The sequence below is a fragment of the Microtus pennsylvanicus genome, chromosome 4 (assembly GCF_037038515.1).
Source record: "Microtus pennsylvanicus isolate mMicPen1 chromosome 4, mMicPen1.hap1, whole genome shotgun sequence".
In the NCBI taxonomy this organism is placed as follows: Eukaryota; Metazoa; Chordata; class Mammalia; order Rodentia; family Cricetidae; genus Microtus; species Microtus pennsylvanicus.
The window spans coordinates 106,847,106-106,866,165 of NC_134582.1; the positions used below are offsets into that span (position 1 = coordinate 106,847,106).

General features: G+C 44.4%; 4 protein-coding genes, 2 non-coding genes and 1 pseudogene across 6 annotated transcripts; 2 read left to right on the forward strand and 5 right to left on the reverse strand.

The window, feature by feature from the left end:
• Window positions 1-5,764: 5,764 nt before the first annotated feature.
• LOC142848291 (histone H2B type 1-M) lies at window positions 5,765-6,180 on the reverse strand. Its single transcript, XM_075970104.1, has one exon. It carries the CDS (start codon window positions 6,163-6,165, stop codon window positions 5,785-5,787), a length of 381 nt encoding a protein of 126 aa, XP_075826219.1. The 5' UTR covers window positions 6,166-6,180; the 3' UTR covers window positions 5,765-5,784.
• Window positions 6,181-6,444: 264 nt separating this feature from the next.
• Window positions 6,445-6,902, forward strand: LOC142848289 (histone H2A type 1-E-like; annotated as a pseudogene).
• Window positions 6,903-11,210: 4,308 nt separating this feature from the next.
• On the reverse strand, window positions 11,211-11,670 carry LOC142848279 (histone H3.1). Its single transcript, XM_075970094.1, has one exon. The coding sequence runs from the start codon at window positions 11,659-11,661 to the stop codon at window positions 11,251-11,253; it is 411 nt and encodes a 136-aa protein (XP_075826209.1). The 5' UTR covers window positions 11,662-11,670; the 3' UTR covers window positions 11,211-11,250.
• A 901-nt stretch (window positions 11,671-12,571) lies between these two features.
• Window positions 12,572-13,006, reverse strand: LOC142848283 (histone H2A type 1-E-like). The gene has a single exon (XM_075970098.1). The coding sequence runs from the start codon at window positions 12,981-12,983 to the stop codon at window positions 12,588-12,590; it is 396 nt and encodes a 131-aa protein (XP_075826213.1). The 5' UTR covers window positions 12,984-13,006; the 3' UTR covers window positions 12,572-12,587.
• A 266-nt stretch (window positions 13,007-13,272) lies between these two features.
• LOC142848294 (histone H2B type 1-M) lies at window positions 13,273-13,657 on the forward strand. Its single transcript, XM_075970108.1, has one exon. It carries the CDS (start codon window positions 13,276-13,278, stop codon window positions 13,654-13,656), a length of 381 nt encoding a protein of 126 aa, XP_075826223.1. The 5' UTR covers window positions 13,273-13,275; the 3' UTR covers window position 13,657.
• A 4,035-nt stretch (window positions 13,658-17,692) lies between these two features.
• On the reverse strand, window positions 17,693-17,764 carry Trnam-cau (transfer RNA methionine (anticodon CAU)). Its single transcript has one exon. It is a non-coding gene; the product is annotated as a tRNA-Met (tRNA).
• A 339-nt stretch (window positions 17,765-18,103) lies between these two features.
• Window positions 18,104-18,174, reverse strand: Trnag-gcc (transfer RNA glycine (anticodon GCC)). Its single transcript has one exon. It is a non-coding gene; the product is annotated as a tRNA-Gly (tRNA).
• Window positions 18,175-19,060: the final 886 nt, after the last annotated feature.

Sequence of the window (19,060 nt, forward strand, 5' to 3'; positions counted from 1 at the left end):
TTTGTTTAAGGTGTGTTTAAGAGAACAATGTAGCATTCAACCTTGTCTCGGATTTCCCATGGAACCAACTTTCCCCACCTAAACTACTGCATTGCTGTAATCTGCGGTTACATCCTCTTCCACACTCCTGACCTAGATAATGTGTGCATAACATTTGCGGAAAACCTCAACTCCAGAAGTTGAAAGCTACTTTCTAAAATCTACCATACAAGTTGAAAGTGACATTTATGGATGTTAGTTTATAGGGAATAATGTTTGTTGTCTGGTTCACTTATGAGCAGGTTTAGCCAGTGACATAATCCTCATAAAACTCTGTTAAAGATTTCTGCAAATCCCAATCTTCCTAAAACTGCGACCCTTTAATACAGTTCCTCGCATTAAAGTGACCCCTCAACCATAAAATTATTTCATTGCTCCTTCTAAACTGTAACTTTGCCATGGTTATAAATCATAATGTAAATATTTGATATGCAGGATATCCAATAATAGCCATATGATGCTTTCTATGCTGTCCAAAAAATACAGAGTGAAGCCTCTATGTTTTTTCCCCCACAATACAGGGTTTCTCTGTAGCTTTGGAGCCGGTCCTGAAACTAACTTTTGTAGACTAGGCTGGCCTTGAACTCACAGAAATCAGCCTGCCTCTGCCTCCCGAGTGCTGGGATTAAAGGTGTGTGCCACCACTGCCTGGCAAGACTTTCCATATGCTTAAACCTGTGTCAGAATAATCTTTTCTTGTGGGTATACCATAACAGAGCTTTCTAAATTGTGGTCTTATATCTTATTTAGGACTTTTAATAATCTGTAGAGCTGAGATACTCTCTCCTTCTAATGGCCATGAATGTAAAGATTTCCCCCTTGTGCTGTGGGTGGGCTTCCTTTGTTGTGATGTTGAAGGACCTCATCGCCTGACACCCATCTCAGCTCATCGCTCTCCCAAGCCTGGAAAGAATGTCTAAAACAGTGATCTGAATGCTTTATGATGAAAGCGTAATAAAATCTCAGCACTTTCCCTTGATACCTGAGTCGGCTGAGAAGTTATTAAGCCCGAAAAGCTGTGAGCCTCTGAACTTGATGCCAGACATCCAGGGGAAATAAGAGTGGTCTAGGAAATGCACTTGCGAATGTCACATGACAGGAAGTCAAGCTTGTTAAAGGACGTGTGTCTATTTTTGAGTCTCTTTCCCTGCTTGACTTGCCGCAGAACTAAACTCCAATACAGCTGTTGACATCAGTAGTTACACCAAAATTTATGGACACTTAAAATATATAACAACAAATTAGGAAAATTAGACAAATTGAAAAATATCCACAAAACAAAATCCAAAGAATGCATCCAGATTGACTTCTAGGGGACACGGTCATGGCTGGGACTGTGAAGAAATAAAAGACAGACTCATGGACAGAAAGCTGAGATTGGACGGACTGGTGTCTAGGCTGTAGAAAACAGCACCCACAAGCTCAGTGAGTTTCTTATATAGAGTTGAACAGGAGGCAGGACCGTTGCATACAGCTGGGCAAGGAGATAGGGTTATTGCACACAGATAAAGGCGGAGGCAGAGTTCATGGCATACAGCTCCATCAAGGCAACAGGTTTTGCTAAACTCTGTAGGAGCGGTCTCTGCGGGCGGGCAGACTCTGAGCCATGACCCCGGGGCTGGGGAGTTATGGTAGTAATTTTCTGCACACACTGTCAAGATCCTCTCAGAAGAGGAGGTTTTGCCATGCTTTGAGCCTCATTCCGGTGTGGGAGGCTCTGCCATTCCTTCATGGGGCTGGGATTCTAGGGTCCTTGACATGGCCATTCCCACGTCAGCACACATTCACTCAGGACTCCACTCATTCTGGGCTTCCTGGACTCCCTGCACCACACAGCTTTCTCAGAAACCGGGGCAGAGTGCTATTCAGTATTTGCTAGGTAAGTTTATTCGCAAATTCTTTATAACATTACCTTATTACTCTTAGTTTCTCCCACATCGATGGAAACATTCTTTTTCATATATTTAATATTCCTTACATATATGATAAAGAAAAATTTGGTAAATGCCAGTCTAAATTTTGCCCTTTGCAGTGCAAACTGAGGGTATTTTGGAAACAAATTTATGGATATGCTTAATCTGAATTTCCATTAAATTACCAAAGACAAACTAGTCACCCAGAAGCGACCGCATTAGCGTGAGTATCCTCTGAAAACACCAAGGCCAGATGAGGGGTATAACTTACCTTCCACCAGTCTGCTGGTTGTCCTACTCCACCGAGAAGAAATATAAAGTTACAGATCTCTTTCTTCATTTAATAAATATAAACATTTGTTAGTCTATCAGTTTATCTCATTGACTTAATCATGGAACAATGAGAATAGGTATCATGAGCATTACATCGGTAAATTGCCATATGATGTTTGAGTTCACTGAAAAGCTACCTCCCAACCAGTTCAGACACAAGTGTGCTTGTCTCAAAGTCTCTTTGGAGTCTGGGAGTGGTTGACAACACACACCTTTAATCCCAGCATTTGGGAGTCAGAGACTAGCAGGTCTCTGAATCCGAGGTCAGTCTGGTCAACAGAGAGTTCTGGGGCAGCCCGGCTACATCCCCTCCTCACCCTGCCCATAAAAAAGCATCTGTCTCTTACAAGGCCCCAGAATTATCTGGCTCGCCTAATGCTGTTGCTAGGAAAAAATAGGAAACAAGCCAAGCACAAAACCATTGTGTCAGCCGGGCGGTGCTGGCGCACGCCTTTAATCCCAGCACTCGGGAAGCAGAGGCAGGCGGATCTCTGTGAGTTCGAGACCAGCCTGGTCTACAGAGCTAGTTCCAGGACAGGCTCCAAAGCCACAGAGAAACCCTATCTCAAAAAAAAAAAAAAATCAAAAAAAAAAAACCATTGTGTCCTTAGATGGCGAACAGTTTCTAACAAACGTTACTTTTGTTTGTTCCTGTTCCATTATGAAAAAGTGCTCTCAGGGGCAAAAACAAAACATAACAAAACAAAAAACTATCCAAAAAGCAGAGGCAGTTGGATTTGTGTGTTCAAGGCCAGCCTGATGTTAGAGAGCAAGTTCCAGGCAGGACAGTCAGATCTACAAAGAACCCTGCCTCAAAGGGAAAAACAAACAAAACAACAAAAACCTAGTACTTTTGTTCTTCAGTTATGGGAAGCTCAGTGAGGGACTACAAAGGCCCAACAGGAAACTCCAGCCGCCTGCAGCTTCCCCAGTTGGTTCCTGCTTCATGCTGTGAGCATCTGTTTTGATGGTGTTATCCCTACAGCTGCTCTTTGCTTTTACTTTACAGGAAGAGTCCCTTCTGCCAAGGACTCGGTGAAATCCAGCTGATGGTTGCCGGATGTTTTGAGATCCGTTTTGTTGAGGTTTTACTGTTTATCTGCGGCATCTCTCATTATTTTTATGTATTTGCTTTTGACTTGTTATGTATTTAGTAAACAGACTCAAGTAATAGTTATCACAGAACATTCTCTGGACGGTAGTGAATGTCAGAGTTTACCTTCTCACAGGGATTCAGGCTGAAACTCTGCCTTGAGTGTATATCTGGGCCTGGTGGACAAGCCTCCAGCCACAGCGTGGAGCAGGCTGAGAAAGAAGGACTCCAGTTCCATGCAAGTCTGGCTATAAAGCAAACTCTCACTCTTTAAAACAAAAAAAAAAAAAAACCAAACAAACAAAAATCCACAAGTAAACAAATCAATGAAAGAAATTTTATTGAAATTTGACAGAATTTGAGGTATTTCACTTGACAATGTAGTACAGATTTTCTTTTCAGGGACCGTATGATTATTTTGGCGAATCGTTCACAGCTCAGTCTTTGCAGTCCAACAAGACAGGATATTAGCTGTGACTTCTGTGCGGTCCATTCTCATTTAATTTCCTCAACTTTAAAAGAAGGAAGACAATAAAATTTGTTCCACAGGATACTATAGAGATTAGAGATAATAAACAAATGGTTAGACACACATATTAAGATCTTACTTTACAATAGCTAAAATTCACTGATGATTGGGCTGCTGGGTCATATGATGAAAGAGGGACCCTCAGTTAAAAAGAATACCTTCCTTTTTTTTCTTTCTTTTTTTTTCTTTTTTTTTTTTTTTGGTTTTTCGAGACAGGGTTTCTTTGTGGTTTTGGAGCCTGTCCTGGAACTGGCTCTTGTAGACCAGGCTGGTCTCGAACTCCACAGAGATCTGCCTACCTCTGCCTCCCAAGTGCTGTTGTTTTTTGTTTTCTTTTTTGTTTTTCGAGACATGGCTTCTGTGTAGCTTTGGAGCCTGTCCTGGAACTAGCTCTTGTAAGACCAGGCAGGCCTCCAACTCACAGAGAGATCCATCTGTCCCTGCCTCCTGAGTGCTGGGATTTAAGGCGTGTGCCACCACTGCCTGCTGAAAAGAATACCTTTATCGGATTGCCCTGTAGATAATTCTGTGGGACTTTTTCTCAATCAATGATTGATGTGATTGAACTAAGCTCACAGGGAGCAGTGCCATCCCTGGCTGAGGTGGTCCTGGGAGGTAGGAGAAAAACTTTGAATGAGTCTGGTTTCTGCGTCTGCTAACGCTTGAGTTCCTGCCCTGACTTTCTTCAGTGGACTAAATCAGGAAGGACTTGTAAGTCAAATAAAACCTTTCCTCCTCAGCTTGTTCTTGGACATGGTGTTTACAACAGCAACACAAAACTACAATATCCTATTACCTACCTTTATGTGATTAATTACCAGTCCATTGCACTTTCTATGCTAAGAGAGTTTAGAAATAACTTTCCTTTTCTTGAGATTTCTATTATTATTATAGTTAAATGAACCTTTACTTTACCTAGTATTTTATGATTAAGAAACAAAAATTCTTTGTAAGCAGAATGCCAAAACTATATAAAAAGGTAAATCACATTAAGACTCATTGAGATTTTCTCCTTTAAATTCCTTTTTGAAACATCACACTAATAAATTCTTATATACATAGTTAAAAGTCAACAGAAGACAGTTTTTAAAATCAACAACTGACCTCAGGTTACCAGGCAGCCCGATAGAAAAAAATCGGGGCCATGTAAAACCACACTTGGTTGTACAGGCCTATAACCCCAGCTACCCAAAAAGTTAAGGCCCAAAGATGCAAATTTTGAGGCAAATTCAGGTTAGGGTGAAATCAAGGAGACCTTGTGCCCAGAATACAAAGTGAAATCCAGAAGTGAGGGGTGGCCACGTTATGGTGCAACAAGAACAAGGGCAAACTTACACAAAACAATTGTGACGTCAAAACTGTTAAATATGGGACCAAATTACGACTGAAAAAGCTCAAGGGGACACTGAAAATGCCTAGTTGGGGACAAGATACTCAGCTGGTGTCTGGAGGGCATGTGGGATATTTTGAGTTCCAATACTAAACATATAGCAGTGTGATGTGAACCAGTCTTTAAAAATATAGAACTTATGGGGCTGGAGAGATGGCTCAGTGGTTAAGAGCATTGGCTGCTCTTTCAAAGGTCCCGAGTCCAATTCCCGGCAACCACATGGTGGCTCACAACCATCTGTGATGAGATCTATACACACGGACAGAATATTGTATTCATAAATATTTATAAAAAAAATATATAGAACTTATGGTGTACAAGCCCTTCCAGAATAAACACATATTGCTACTGGCATTGGGAAGCGAAGCTTGCCTCACCAAAGAGCTATACAGGAAATAGGGGAGGAGAAAGGGTGTCATGTAACAGCTATTTCATACGAAGTTGTGGGTGGCTCTGAAAAGAGCCTTTGGGGTTGGAGTCAGAGCGCTCACTTGGAGCTGGTGTACTTGGTGACGGCCTTGGTGCCCTCGGACACGGCGTGCTTGGCCAGCTCCCCGGGCAGCAGCAGGCGCACGGCCGTCTGGATCTCCCGGGACGTGATGGTCGAGCGCTTGTTGTAATGCGCCAGGCGCGACGCCTCGCCCGCGATGCGCTCGAAGATGTCGTTGACGAACGAGTTCATGATGCCCATGGCCTTGGAAGAGATGCCGGTGTCGGGGTGGACCTGCTTCAGCACCTTGTACACGTACACCGAGTAGCTCTCCTTGCGGCTGCGCTTGCGCTTCTTGCCGTCCTTCTTCTGCGCCTTGGTCACGGCCTTCTTGGAGCCCTTCTTCGGGGCGGGCGCGGACTTTGTTGGCTCAGGCATGTTAACCTACTCAATAACGTCAATTGACAACCGTCACAGAGACGCGAACACTCTCCTTATATAGATTTCCATATGCAAATGAGGTGAAAACTTGGACGCAATCTTATTGGGTTCCTGAAGTTCGTTTTATCCAATCACAATACAGATTTCCAAACCCGTACGTCTATTGGTTAACATGAAAAGAGACGTCTGACCAATACCACGGCTTCTTTTTTAGCGCCACTGTGTAAATATAAAGACTGAACTGCTCTTCCAATTGAGCCGGTAAATTATTATACACGTTCACTTCGAAATGTCTGGACGAGGCAAGCAGGGTGGCAAGGCTCGCGCCAAGGCCAAGACCCGCTCCTCCCGCGCCGGCCTGCAGTTCCCCTTGGCCGCGTGCACCGCCTCCTCCGCAAGGGCAACTACGCGGAGCGGGTGGGCGCCGGCGCCCCGGTGTACCTGGCGGCCGTGCTGGAGTACCTGACGGCCGAGATCCTGGAGCTGGCTGGCAACGCGGCCCGCGACAACAAGAAGACGCGCATCATCCCGCGCCACCTGCAGCTGGCCATCCGCAACGACGAGGAGCTCAACAAGCTGCTGGGCCGCGTGACGATCGCGCAGGGCGGCGTCCTGCCCAACATCCAGGCGGTGCTGCTGCCCAAGAAGACCGAGAGCAGCCACCACAAGGCCAAGTGAACGGTATAGTTTTCGGAAAGCTCTTAGAAACAAAGGCTCTTTTAAGAGCCCCATTCTCTACTCAAAAAAAGAGTGACGCTTGGATCTGTGCTTAATGCATTAGAACAGTTAGAAGATAATTCTTTAAATTTTGTTCGGTTGAGTTATTGAAGTTGTCTGGAACTCGACGGACAACTTGGCTCTACCTCAGTTCTGTTCAAGTTCAGATTATAGGCTTACATGACAAGTACCTTGCTAAAATTTTTTTGGGCTACAAGCTATTCCAAATGGAGCACTGTTTAGGTTTCCGCGTGTTTCCAGTCTAGAGTTCCTGCAACGTGGAACTCTGCAGAAAGTTGCTGCAGCCCTTTTGTGTTTTACTGCTTTGTTCCTGGAGCATCACATCTAAGAAACAAGTTTTCTGCAATTTTCGGGTCTGTATGAATAAAATTCCGTTAGTGACCTAGTCCAGAGCCAGGATATCCTAATAGTTGAGTTCAATCCTGTGAGCCCACATGGAAGCAGACAGAATCAATCCTCACAAGTTTGTCTTCTGGCTTTCACATGTGCACGTCCCACCCATATAATAGTTGTAACTAAGAATAGATACATATTTTGAAAGAAAGTAAGCAGTATTAGCTTAGCTGATTTTGACTTAGTCTTTGATCACCTCTGTTTATGACTCAGCTTGGAAATAAAACGGAGCTGGAGTTTCACGTAGGGAGAGGTTGACCATCTATTAACATGGAGAACACAACTTAAATTTTCTATAGTGATCCAGTATCCATATACATGATTCTGCTGCTGTAACACCGAAATTAAATTTCACAAGCCAGGTATGGGTGGTTCTTACCTTTAAATAACTGTTGCTGTTTGAGGCATTGGGACAGCTGAGTTAGAAGAAGCCCAGGGCTGAGGAAATAGGATTGCTGTTTGTGGTGGTTCTATAAATTAACAAAAGCTTAGAAAATAAAATGTTTCTAGCTTCATTTTCCTGTTATGAATATTTGCAGTTAACCGCTGTACCTTGCTGTCTTACGTTACTGGCTCATGTCATAAACTGTTAGGAACATTGCTTTGCCGGGGTGTTCACATCTCTAAACCCAGTGTTCAGGAGGCAGACAGGCAGATCTCTGTGAATTCCAGGCCAGCCTGGGCTATACAGTGAGACCCCATCTCAAAAACAAAAATTCATTTGCCATAATCAAATGAGTTATGTGTTATATACTGAACAGTTACACACACACACACACACACACAGAGAGAGAGAGAGAGAGAGAGAGAGAGAGGGGGGGGGGGGCAGGGATGGTTCCTAAATGAGACTACAGTAATAATGATGATATTGAATGTTGTCATCCCAACCCCAGAAGTACTAATACTAATAAGCAGACAACCTGTTTTCAGGAAATTTAATTTCTTCTGGAAAGCCAAAGGCTATTTGGAGAACAGTGGGGTCAAATAGCCTTGATGCAGCCTATATGAGCATATGGGAAATCTGGATAAGGAAAAGGAAATTTATATTTATATCATGTAATAGTTATGTTGTCTTAAGAAGCTCAAGCATAATGACTGTTATTTTACCTCCTTGAATCACCTCACCCTTAGACACCGTAGGTTAGTGTCTGAGCTACAGAAACAATCTAGGGAGGAGAAACCCAGAAGTGAGTGAACATCATAAGAAGGGTGAAGAAGTGTGCAGACTTAGGGAACAGGAGCATGGTGCTTTCAAAGAATAAAAATCTACGGATGGTAACATCTGCTTGGGAGGCTAAAGGAGATGATTATTGAGGGAGACAATGGGGATCCAGCAAAGAATGCCCGTAAGCACAGATTCATGCCTGAGAGGAACAAGCCAATTAGGAAGTTTGACATTGACAATAAGGCAAAAGTTCCCAGGGATATCCCTCTTCTTCGATTTTAAATATGTTTACTATCCTACTGAATTCCACATCTTTATGTCTGTGGGAGACTTAACTCCTCTGTGTGACCTTTCCTCTAACTCCACGATCTCTTCTAGGAAAACAAAAAACAAAAATAAAGCTAAACACATATCCTAGATCTATTATTCAACAATTCAATTCTTTACGGGTCCTTGTCTTGATAAATAACATTAATGTCTACCCACTAGGACATGCCAAAAGTATGTGCCACCTGGTATTCACTTTTATATGCCATTACTAAAGCAAAACTACATTCTTATATGGGAGATGAGGTGTGCTCGAGTTTTTAACGTTTCTTTCGAGGATGACCTGACCACACTATTGTGATAGCCACTACGTGGAATACTGTCAGAAACAGAATAAAATGTACAGGTAGGCATATCTTATCACTGCCCCTGAAAGAACATTCCATGGAATTCTAACTGAAAAGCTAAAACTGTGAGATGTATACTGAGTATTGATCAGTGCAAACCTGAAAAAAAAATCTTGTGTGAGGCTGTCTAGAGTCCGTAATAGAGCATAGTGCTGCTCTAAAAGGAAAGAGTGTTCTGCTTACTGTCCAGTCGACAAGAGGCTCAGCCTGGGTCCAAAGACAAACTGCATCTGCAGTGGTGCCACTGGCCTTCCTTCCAAAATATTCATCTTCTTTCCAGGGGCCACTTTCTTGGAGAGGGACTTTAGTTTGCTTTAGGGACTGATGCCAATATGAAGCATATGCTGCTATTATTATATTTAAATTTTTATATTATTATATATTTATATTATTTATTGCATATTTATATTATCTTTAAATTTTTATTCTGCGTTTGTGTGTAGTGTGTTGTGTGTATTGTGTTTTTGTTTTTAGTGTGAATGGTAATGTGTGTGCATGGAATGCAGGTGTGTGGCCAGGGGTTGACATTGGCTTGATCACTTCCTGTGATCTTCAGTTGAGGTCTCCTAATCTGATCCAGAGCTGATGGAGTCAGCGGTTAAATTAATCAATTTATCTCTGCCTCCCCCTCCCTTGCACTGGAGTTACAGGCAGCACAGGATCGCTAGGGACCAGAACTCCTCTCTTGCACAGTGCTTTTTTTCCCAATGAGCTCACTGACAAGTTGAGACAGGAATGTTATATAGGTCACTTGGCCAGGAGAAGCTGAATGCTTGTGGAAAAGGAAAATGAATGTTAGAAAGATACATGGATACTGAAACTCAAGGACGGCCCTCACGGGCCACAGGAAGCTGGTTTAAGTACTCTGGCTGATCATGAATTTGGCATCTTCTATCTGGTTTTCTTGCTGTTTCTCTGCACACTCATCCATTTATCCGAGAATTCTGAACACAGTTCCAGGAGTATACAAACCACAAATTCCCTTCATGGGACTGGAGAGATGGCTTGTACCTCCTCCAGAAAGACCTCAGATTCCCAAGACCACATGATGGCTCAGGTAAATAAGGGTGTGAGGAAAAGCTAAAGGATACCCCAGACTCAAACAGTATGTAAAACCAAAGAGTGTTTATTTCTTGATTAATTAATATGCAGGTCGTTGACCTATACAAAATGACGATGACCCCAAGAGGACCACGTAAGTTCCTTAAAAGTTTCAAGAAGTTACTTTATCTCACGTATAATTGGTTAAGCAAACAGCAGGTACATTAGTATACTTTTAATTGGCTGAGACTGTCTTATCATTTTTGGACATATTTGCACAAGTTTGGGCAAGTTCAGACTTTGATTCAGGGAGGCTGCAGGACTTGCCCTTGAGATATTGTGAGGCTGACCTGAGTTAGGCCTGTGTTTTCTCTTGTCCCTGAGAGTAAGAATATCGCGGGTAAATGTCTTGGTGGGAGACACCTGTTTACCCTTTCTCAGAGAACTGACACCTAAACTCCGTTGAGTGGGAGAGTTTAACCCCTTCACTCACAACCCTCTGGAACTCTAGTTGCAGGGGACCCAATGCTCTGTTCTGGCCTGAGAGCATCAGGTACACAAGTCGTGCAGACATGTAAAGATTCACTTTTTGAGCACGTTTGTCACTACTTGCTAATTCTAGCAGGTAAAGCGGACACTATGAATTTGTAATCGGGAAGAGGGATGGTGTTGCGGCTGATTGTTATCGAAACTTAAGCTTTACATATATTTAAAAAGATGGCTTTGGACTCTAGCTTAAACGGCTGCTAAGTCAGGATAGAAACTCACCAAATACACTTAGGAACTAAAGCCAACCCTCTAAGTAACCTTTTAACACATGTGGTTTTTCTGGAGCAGCTCGCTAAAGAGGGTAAGATACTATTCACTTGGGGAGTTTAAAAACAAACCCTGGCACCTATTAAATAGGTGCCTCAGCAAAACAAACCAGGCAGCAATAAACTACAAGTGAGCTAGTGTTTTCCTAAGGGGAGATTCCAAAATGACAAGGCTCAAACAAAAGCCAACAGCTCCTTCCGTGCAAATATGGGTGGCTCTGAAAAGAGCCTTTGAAAAAACACTGCGGAGACCAACTTAAGCCCTCTCCCCGCGGATGCGGCGGGCCAGCTGGATGTCCTTGGGCATGATGGTGACGCGCTTGGCGTGGATGGCGCACAGGTTGGTGTCCTCAAACAGACCCACCAGGTAGGCCTCGCAGGCCTCCTGCAGAGCCATGACGGCCGAGCTCTGGAAGCGCAGGTCGGTCTTGAAGTCCTGCGCGATCTCGCGCACCAGACGCTGGAACGGCAGCTTGCGGATCAGCAGCTCGGTCGACTTCTGGTAGCGCCGGATCTCGCGCAGCGCCACGGTGCCGGGCCGGTAGCGGTGGGGCTTCTTCACGCCGCCGGTGGCCGGGGCGCTCTTGCGGGCGGCCTTGGTGGCCAGCTGCTTGCGCGGGGCCTTGCCGCCGGTGGACTTGCGAGCGGTCTGCTTTGTGCGAGCCATTACTACAGGCCTAAGTTCACAAAACTCTGAGCCTGGAAGGCGCGCGACCAAAATTTATACGGAAGAGCGGATTCTGATTGGTCCAAATGGCTGCAGGAACAATTTAATTGGCTGTTGACTTCTTTGGTTTTCTGCATGATTTGTGGTTTTTTTTTTTTTGAGCAAGTGTGGAATTTCCGCTAAAAAACAACCCGACCGGCCATTAGTGGAAATCAATTATTCTTAAAGTGTTTATTTTACAGCCTTCTTTCTGTTTCAGATTATATGAAAAGGTAACGTATCAGGTAGTGACTTTTAAAAGGGGTTTTAAGTGGTTAGCAATTTGGGCCCTGCAATTCGTGAATTTTAATGTTCACAGAGCAAAGAAGGCGGGAGTGGAAGTGTGCTTAACAGTGGTATCACCAAATTAATTTTTAGTTGGTTTTGATGTTAGCAAATGGCGGCTGATTTGTCATGCGTGTGATTCAACATTCAAGTGAGGACTGACTGTACAGTGATTAGTTATGAAGTTCTCCAAGTGTCGAGTTGAACATTCAGTGGCCAATGTGTCTGTCTTAACCTCTAGAAAACTCAGGAGTTAATAAAATTTTGATTTAATGTAGAGGAACATACAGGACCAGTGATTTGAGCAAACGGTGGGGCAACAGTTGTTTTGCGGGGGGAGAGGGATTCGAGACAGGGTTTCGCTGTAGCTTTTGGAGGCTGTCCTGGAACTAGCTCTTGTAGACCAGGCTGGCCTCGAACTCAGAGATCCGCCTGCCTCTGCCTCCCGAGTGCTGGGATTAAAGGCGTGCGCCAACACTAAAACAAATCTTATAATGGCCTTAACAGCCATTATTCTTCCCGTAATGGTCAGCTCTTTTAGAGAAAGAGTGAGTGGCTCTGAAAAGAGCCTTTGGCATAGCTAAAAGGTTGCTTTAAACGATTTATTTCCCCTTGGCCTTGTGGTGGCTGCTCTCGGTCTTCTTGGGCAGCAGCACCGCCTGGATGTTGGGCAGGACGCCGCCCTGCGCGATCGTCACGCGGCCCAGCAGCTTGTTGAGCTCCTCGTCGTTGCGGATGGCCAGCTGCAGGTGGCGCGGGATGATGCGCGTCTTCTTGTTGTCGCGGGCCGCGTTGCCAGCCAGCTCCAGGATCTCGGCCGTCAGGTACTCCAGCACGGCCGCCAGGTACACCGGGGCGCCGGCGCCCACCCGCTCCGCGTAGTTGCCCTTGCGGAGGAGGCGGTGCACGCGGCCCACGGGGAACTGCAGGCCGGCCCGGGAGGAGCGGGTCTTGGCCTTGGCGCGAGCCTTGCCACCCTGCTTGCCTCGTCCAGACATTTCGAAGTGAACGTGTATAATAATTTACCGGCTCAATTGGAAGAGCAGTTCAGTCTTTATATTTACACAGTGGCGCTAAAAAAGAAGCCGTAGTATTGGTCAGACGTCTATTTTCATGTTAACCAATAGACGTACGGGTTTGGAAATCTGTATTGTGATTGGATAAAACGAACTTCAGGAACCCAATAAGATTGCGTCCAAGTTTTCTCCTCATTTGCATATGGAAATCTATATAAGGAGAGTGTTCGCTTGTCTGTGACGGTTGTTAATTGACGTTATTGAGTAGGTTAACATGCCTGAGCCAACAAAGTCGGCGCCCGCCCCGAAGAAGGGCTCCAAGAAGGCCGTGACCAAGGCCCAGAAGAAGGACGGCAAGAAGCGCAAGCGCAGCCGCAAGGAGAGCTACTCGGTGTACGTGTACAAGGTGCTGAAGCAGGTCCACCCCGACACCGGCATCTCTTCCAAGGCCATGGGCATCATGAACTCGTTCGTCAACGACATCTTCGAGCGCATCGCGGGCGAGGCGTCGCGCCTGGCGCATTACAACAAGCGCTCGACCATCACGTCCCGGGAGATCCAGACGGCCGTGCGCCTGCTGCTGCCCGGGGAGCTGGCCAAGCACGCCGTGTCCGAGGGCACCAAGGCCGTCACCAAGTACACCAGCTCCAAGTGAGCGCGCCGTCTCGCTCTTAACCCAAAGGCTCTTTTCAGAGCCACCACAATTTCATATGAAAAAGCTGTTACATGATTTCCTTCTGTCTCCCATTTCCTGCGTGATTCTTTAGCGAGGCAAGCTTTGTCTTCCCATGACAGGAATATATTTGGACACTTAGTCCAATGGCATACCGCCCAAGGGTTGTCCTTTATTTTGACAGTTGTAAGGTGAGGGTTTTTTTGTAAATTATTTTTATAACTGTACCGGTTACTCAATTAGGCCTCGGACTGCTCTCTGGATCCGGGCCAAGTCTACTCTTCATACCTAAATATTTAAAGAGGCAGGTTAGCAATGCTGAGTGAGGTAAAGGTGAATCGTTACTGGTACCCAAGTAAAAGCGGGACCCAATAGCTCTTGAAAACTAATTTTAAGTGTAAATTCAGCACGAATTATGTGTGAGAGGCTATCTTCAAGGGTGTGTTCATTGTCATGAATCCAGCAACAAGAGTCAACCTACACTGAAAATCAGCGGACTCCAGCTGTTCCGCTGAATTGCGTAGGTTAGTTACTTCCCAATATTCATGGGAGTTCCATGCACGACCCAGGGCCTAATCCAAATAACACCTAACTTCTTTTTTGGTGTCTCATGGCATTAACGTTTCGATTACCGCGTAGTCTACTTTCTCCCGTCAATCATGTTTTGTAGATCTTTCTCCACCTATGAAAGAATAAGCTTCACCACCTCGGTCCCTCCACAGGAAGACTGCAGTTGATGCATGGCAGGTGGGGCTATTTAGGGAATGAGCTGGTCTGGCAGGGTGTGTGAAATGTCTCTTTTCTGCCATCTTGTGGCATCAAGTAGAAGCACAAGTCCATGACTTTGAGTTTTCTTGTTCAGACCTGCTTCCTTCTTGTGATGAGTTGCAGTAGGGTTGCTATTTGTTTGCTAGAAACTACAGGAGTCATTCATGTGTGACTGAGCAAGAGGGTGTAAGACCGAGGGGACTAGGGAGAGCATAGAGGGAGTGTTTGGTCAACGCTATCAAATAAATAAATAAATAAAATACTACTCAAAAGCAAGTTAAAATAACTGAAAATAATTAGAGGCATGCTTTCTAGCTTTAGAACCTTTAATGGTGTGCAGTGCTTAGTCATGCGCAAAGATCTTATTAAAACACTTTAGTAGAACGGCAGGGCTGACAAGCAACAGAATACAGACAGGTATTTCTTGGAAGTTCAAGAGCAAGGTGTGATCAGGTATGGTACTTCTTCTGAGGCCTCTCTTCCAGACTTGGTAGGTGGCTGCGTTCACTCACAAATGTGAATGAGAAAAGATGTGTTTCAGCCTTAGCAAAGGGATTTGCTGTACAAAGAAAACGGCTTCCTTGAGGTGCTCTCTCAAAATGACTCTGTCTTGTTTGTCGAAACAGAGTCCTGTAGGCCAACTGTCCTTGAACTAGCTATGCAGACAAGGACGACTTTAAACTCTTGATTCTTGTGCCCCTGTGTCCTATGAACTGGCTCAAACGTATCTTCATACAGCTGTTCTCTTTTGATTTTATACTTGCCGTGCTGGGGTGGAAGGAACTCAAAGTCATGGTATCAGAGTCTGCTCCCAAAAAGTCAGCCAGGGTACCAGGAGGGGGGGGCTGAGGCTAACGAAGTGTTAGATTGAGAGAAATGAAGACAGAAAACACAGGATAGGTTCGGGAGGTCTGTTGGTCAAGCCAAACAGCCCTGCGTTTATCTCTCAGTCAGCATATATATTAATAACAGGCAAAAAGCAGATCACAGAACAACAACATCATCCTGTACTGTCCTTGAGAGAAAGAAGCATCGTAGCCTCATTGTCTATCCTGTGGATCCTGCTGGCAGCAAGCAGTTTTTACTTTGTAACTGGATGTGCCTTTGACTGGCGTTCAACAGCCTGTGTCTTAATAGATGATGTGTTCTCTATCACGGGCAAAATGTTCTTTCCCATGGCTTAATCAGAACTTTCTCACAGCCCTCAAGGATGCCGGAGCAGGCAGAGCAGGCAAGCTTGAACTCAAATGACTGTGAAGTCAGAATGGGCTCCAGATAGAAACTGAGTTACATAATGGAATTAATGTTATCAGGGGTTGGTTAATAGATTTGCTTGGGAGACATTAAATCACACAACGTAGGATTTAGCTAAGAGTGCACTGATCCCCAAAATAATTAGTATGCTTAACTAGGTCTGTTAGAGGTAAGCAAAATTTACAGCGCTAGGTTGTAAATGTTCACTAGGATTGACAGGCCATTAGGCCCATTCCCCCAAAGAACAAGACTCTAACTGGCATTGCAACCTGAATCATTAAGTTCTGGCCTGCCATTAAGTCCCCATGCTCTTATTATGAGAAGCCTAATCCTCCAATGTGGGCAAGATGGACCTGGGTGACAACTGTGTGGACGAGAACGACACTGGTGTACTTCAGAAATAATTCTGGCCAATCTTGGCTGTGTAAATCTCCCATCTCCCCAAGTGGCCAGATGTGTAGTCTTCTGCCTCTGTTCAAACTGTGGCCTGGACAAGACCTTAAAATGTCATTTAAGCCTGCTAGTGTGGTGGAACGCATAAACCTATAGTGTACGTAAGTTACGGAAATCTTCTGTTCTACGCCATCTCTTGCTTGGGCATTTGCTGTCATCCTTCATCTCTAACCGTACACAGTGATTTCTCATTACGAGGACCTACTCTTTCTATAACAGTATTAGTGACTTTTCCCCATTGCTGGAGCCAATTAAATTCCCGACCACCACCACAGCAACTTAAGAGAGGAGAGGTTGACTCTGGCTTAAGGGTCTAAGGGATCAGGGCAGAGAAGTCATTGTGGCACACTTGAGGGGGTGCTGGTCTCGAGGTTCACATAGCCAGGGAGTTTAGCGCACTTCTCCTTTGTACTCGGTCCAGGGCCCAAGTTTGCAGAATGGCATTACCCATGTTTAAGGTGGGTCTTCCCATCTCAATGAATCTAACCTAGATAGCTCCCCACAGACATGATCAGGGACCCCCCCCTCCCCTGTCTTCAGTGACTCTCGATACTGTCATCTGGACAATATTAACCATCGTACTTGCTAATAGAAAATTCCATAGAGAGAGGGAGAATTAGTAAGTAACTAGGAGGTGAATTGAATACATCACTTAAAAAACAAATTCTGTAAGTGGCTATCAGAGTATCCACAAACAAGCTGAAAAACTCTTTCTTAAATAAGGCCCAGAACAGAAAGTGATCATTCCTTTCTCTACAATTGTTTTAGATAAACTGAGTTTGTGCTCAGATCTCTATGAGGCTGAAAACTGAGAACTGGAGTGGATAATATGACCGCAATGATTTTGGAAAATACTTTCATTTTATGAGTCTCTCTCTCTCTCTCTCTCTCTCTCTCTCTCTCTCTCTCTCTTTCTCTCTTCCTCCTCTCCCTCCTCTCCTTTAAATATAAGAAAACTGTAGTCAGTGTGTTATGATATAAAATAAATAGATCAATGCCATGTTATAATTTCTGTAATCTTTGAAGAATAATGTTAAATTCTGGTGAGTGGTACACCAGAAAGTGTGTCTTTTAATTCATTCCAAACCACAAGTATCCAAGACGTGTCAAGTGTCACCAGGCTGGGCTCAAGGTACAGTGGAAATCACGGAGCAGAAATAAAATAACCCCGGTCCTACTGAAAGAGCTTCCCAACACTGCCAACGGAATAAAGCACACCATACTGAGCTGGTGGTAATGATCGGCAAGGAGGAAAAGGGAGTCACTTTCTCTGACACTCTAAATCGGGGCTAGCCTTAAGCTCCTTCGAACTGTGGCGAACAGACACGCTACTTTGGCCGCTGGGTTTAATACCGCCGCTCCGAGACTGCCACCATCTCCCAGGTAATTGAAAACGCGATGTTTTCAACTTGAGGGAATATTTGAGGGCAGCACGCTTTGATTGGCAACTATTTTCCTTTTCTATAAGCAAACGGTAGGAAGTTGATAAAGCTTTAATTCTGTACATTCTCACTGTGGTGAAAAAGTAAAGGATAAAAGATACTAGCAGAGGATGGTTTCGATCCATCGACCTCTGGGTTATGGGCCCAGCACGCTTCCGCTGCGCCACTCTGCTAACCGCAAGGAAGCGGCTTTGAATTCTTACTTTTACAGAGTCATGTAACTCCGCACTTTTTAAAAATAAAATGGTTGACTGTCTTATTTAGAGACTAGGATTTTGCAAAATTCGTTTAGGAAACTTATTTCAAATGGCCTCAGAGAAATAAAATTCACTGTTTCTTTAAGAAAACAGTTTGTCGCTAACCTACTAGTCCTTTTTATTTGAAAGGGTGATTTTAATCAAAATATGATTAACATATACGAGTCATGAAAATGTAAGTAGGTAAAACGTCTGACTCTGAGGGAAATTGTATTCTCAAGATGTCCTTTTAAGGGGAAAGAAAAAGTCACCTCTTGCATTGGCCGGGAATCGAACCCGGGCCTCCCGCGTGGCAGGCGAGAATTCTACCACTGAACCACCAATGCTTGGTATAGGAGCGGTTGTAATAATCTTATAAGTGTGTATATTGCCTATTTTTAAAATGTTTACGATTTTTTTTAATAAGAAGGTATGAATGTTATTTTACAGTTTTATTGTAATGCTTCTTCCTGATTTATTGCAATCATTGGGAGTCCCAGGAACTTGACACCGCCTTGAAGACCATAAGTCTCCCTCCAGGGATGGAAAGGTATTCGGACCCGGGCAGTAAGGGGGACCCGGATATTGTTGGGGGGCAGTAAGGAGGAGAGCACCTGCGGAGGCCGTGAATATCACCTCAAGGGCTAAAATTCTTAGCACTCGCTTAGGAATCTGGACGGAAACGGGAGGAACGCGAGCAGGAGAATGAAAAAAAGTTAAAAAAAAAAAAAAGGGAAGGAATTCCCCAGGCCAACTAGAGGGCGCAGAAGAGCAGAGCAGAGGGAGAAGAGGAACCCCACACCTGCCCAGGTTCGTGGGATCCAGTGCTGCTCCCTGCTGGTCGCCTTAGGAGTTTCAGTCAAGGTTACATTGATTTAGGAAGTAGCTCCCAGGTGTCCTTTAGGAAAACCGAGTGCAGTGTCTCATCAAGGGATAACGTCTCCCAAAAGGCACAATCACGACTTCCATAAAAATATAAACATGAACTCGTTTTAGACGACTTTGTATAATATAACAAACTCAAGATATGATTTCTGTACTCAATCAACAAAAAAATCCAAAGAAGAGAAGCTTTTCCATAAGGGATCAGGAATGACGAAATGAGTGTGTGAACGAGGTCGTAACTAGGTTTTCCTTTGCGCATATTAAGTCTGGCTTTTGCCTGGAGTCTCCTTTCAGGCACCTCCCGGATGAGAATATAAATGTGCAGCCCTACAAAAACTTCTGGAGAAG

Excerpts from the sequence above, each read along its gene's own strand:
- LOC142848291 (XM_075970104.1), bottom strand. The coding sequence starts at position 6,165 with ATGCCTGAGCCAACAAAGTCCGCGCCCGCCCCGAAGAAGGGCTCCAAG.
- LOC142848279 (XM_075970094.1), bottom strand. The coding sequence starts at position 11,661 with ATGGCTCGCACAAAGCAGACCGCTCGCAAGTCCACCGGCGGCAAGGCC.
- LOC142848283 (XM_075970098.1), bottom strand. The coding sequence starts at position 12,983 with ATGTCTGGACGAGGCAAGCAGGGTGGCAAGGCTCGCGCCAAGGCCAAG.
- LOC142848294 (XM_075970108.1), top strand. The coding sequence starts at position 13,276 with ATGCCTGAGCCAACAAAGTCGGCGCCCGCCCCGAAGAAGGGCTCCAAG.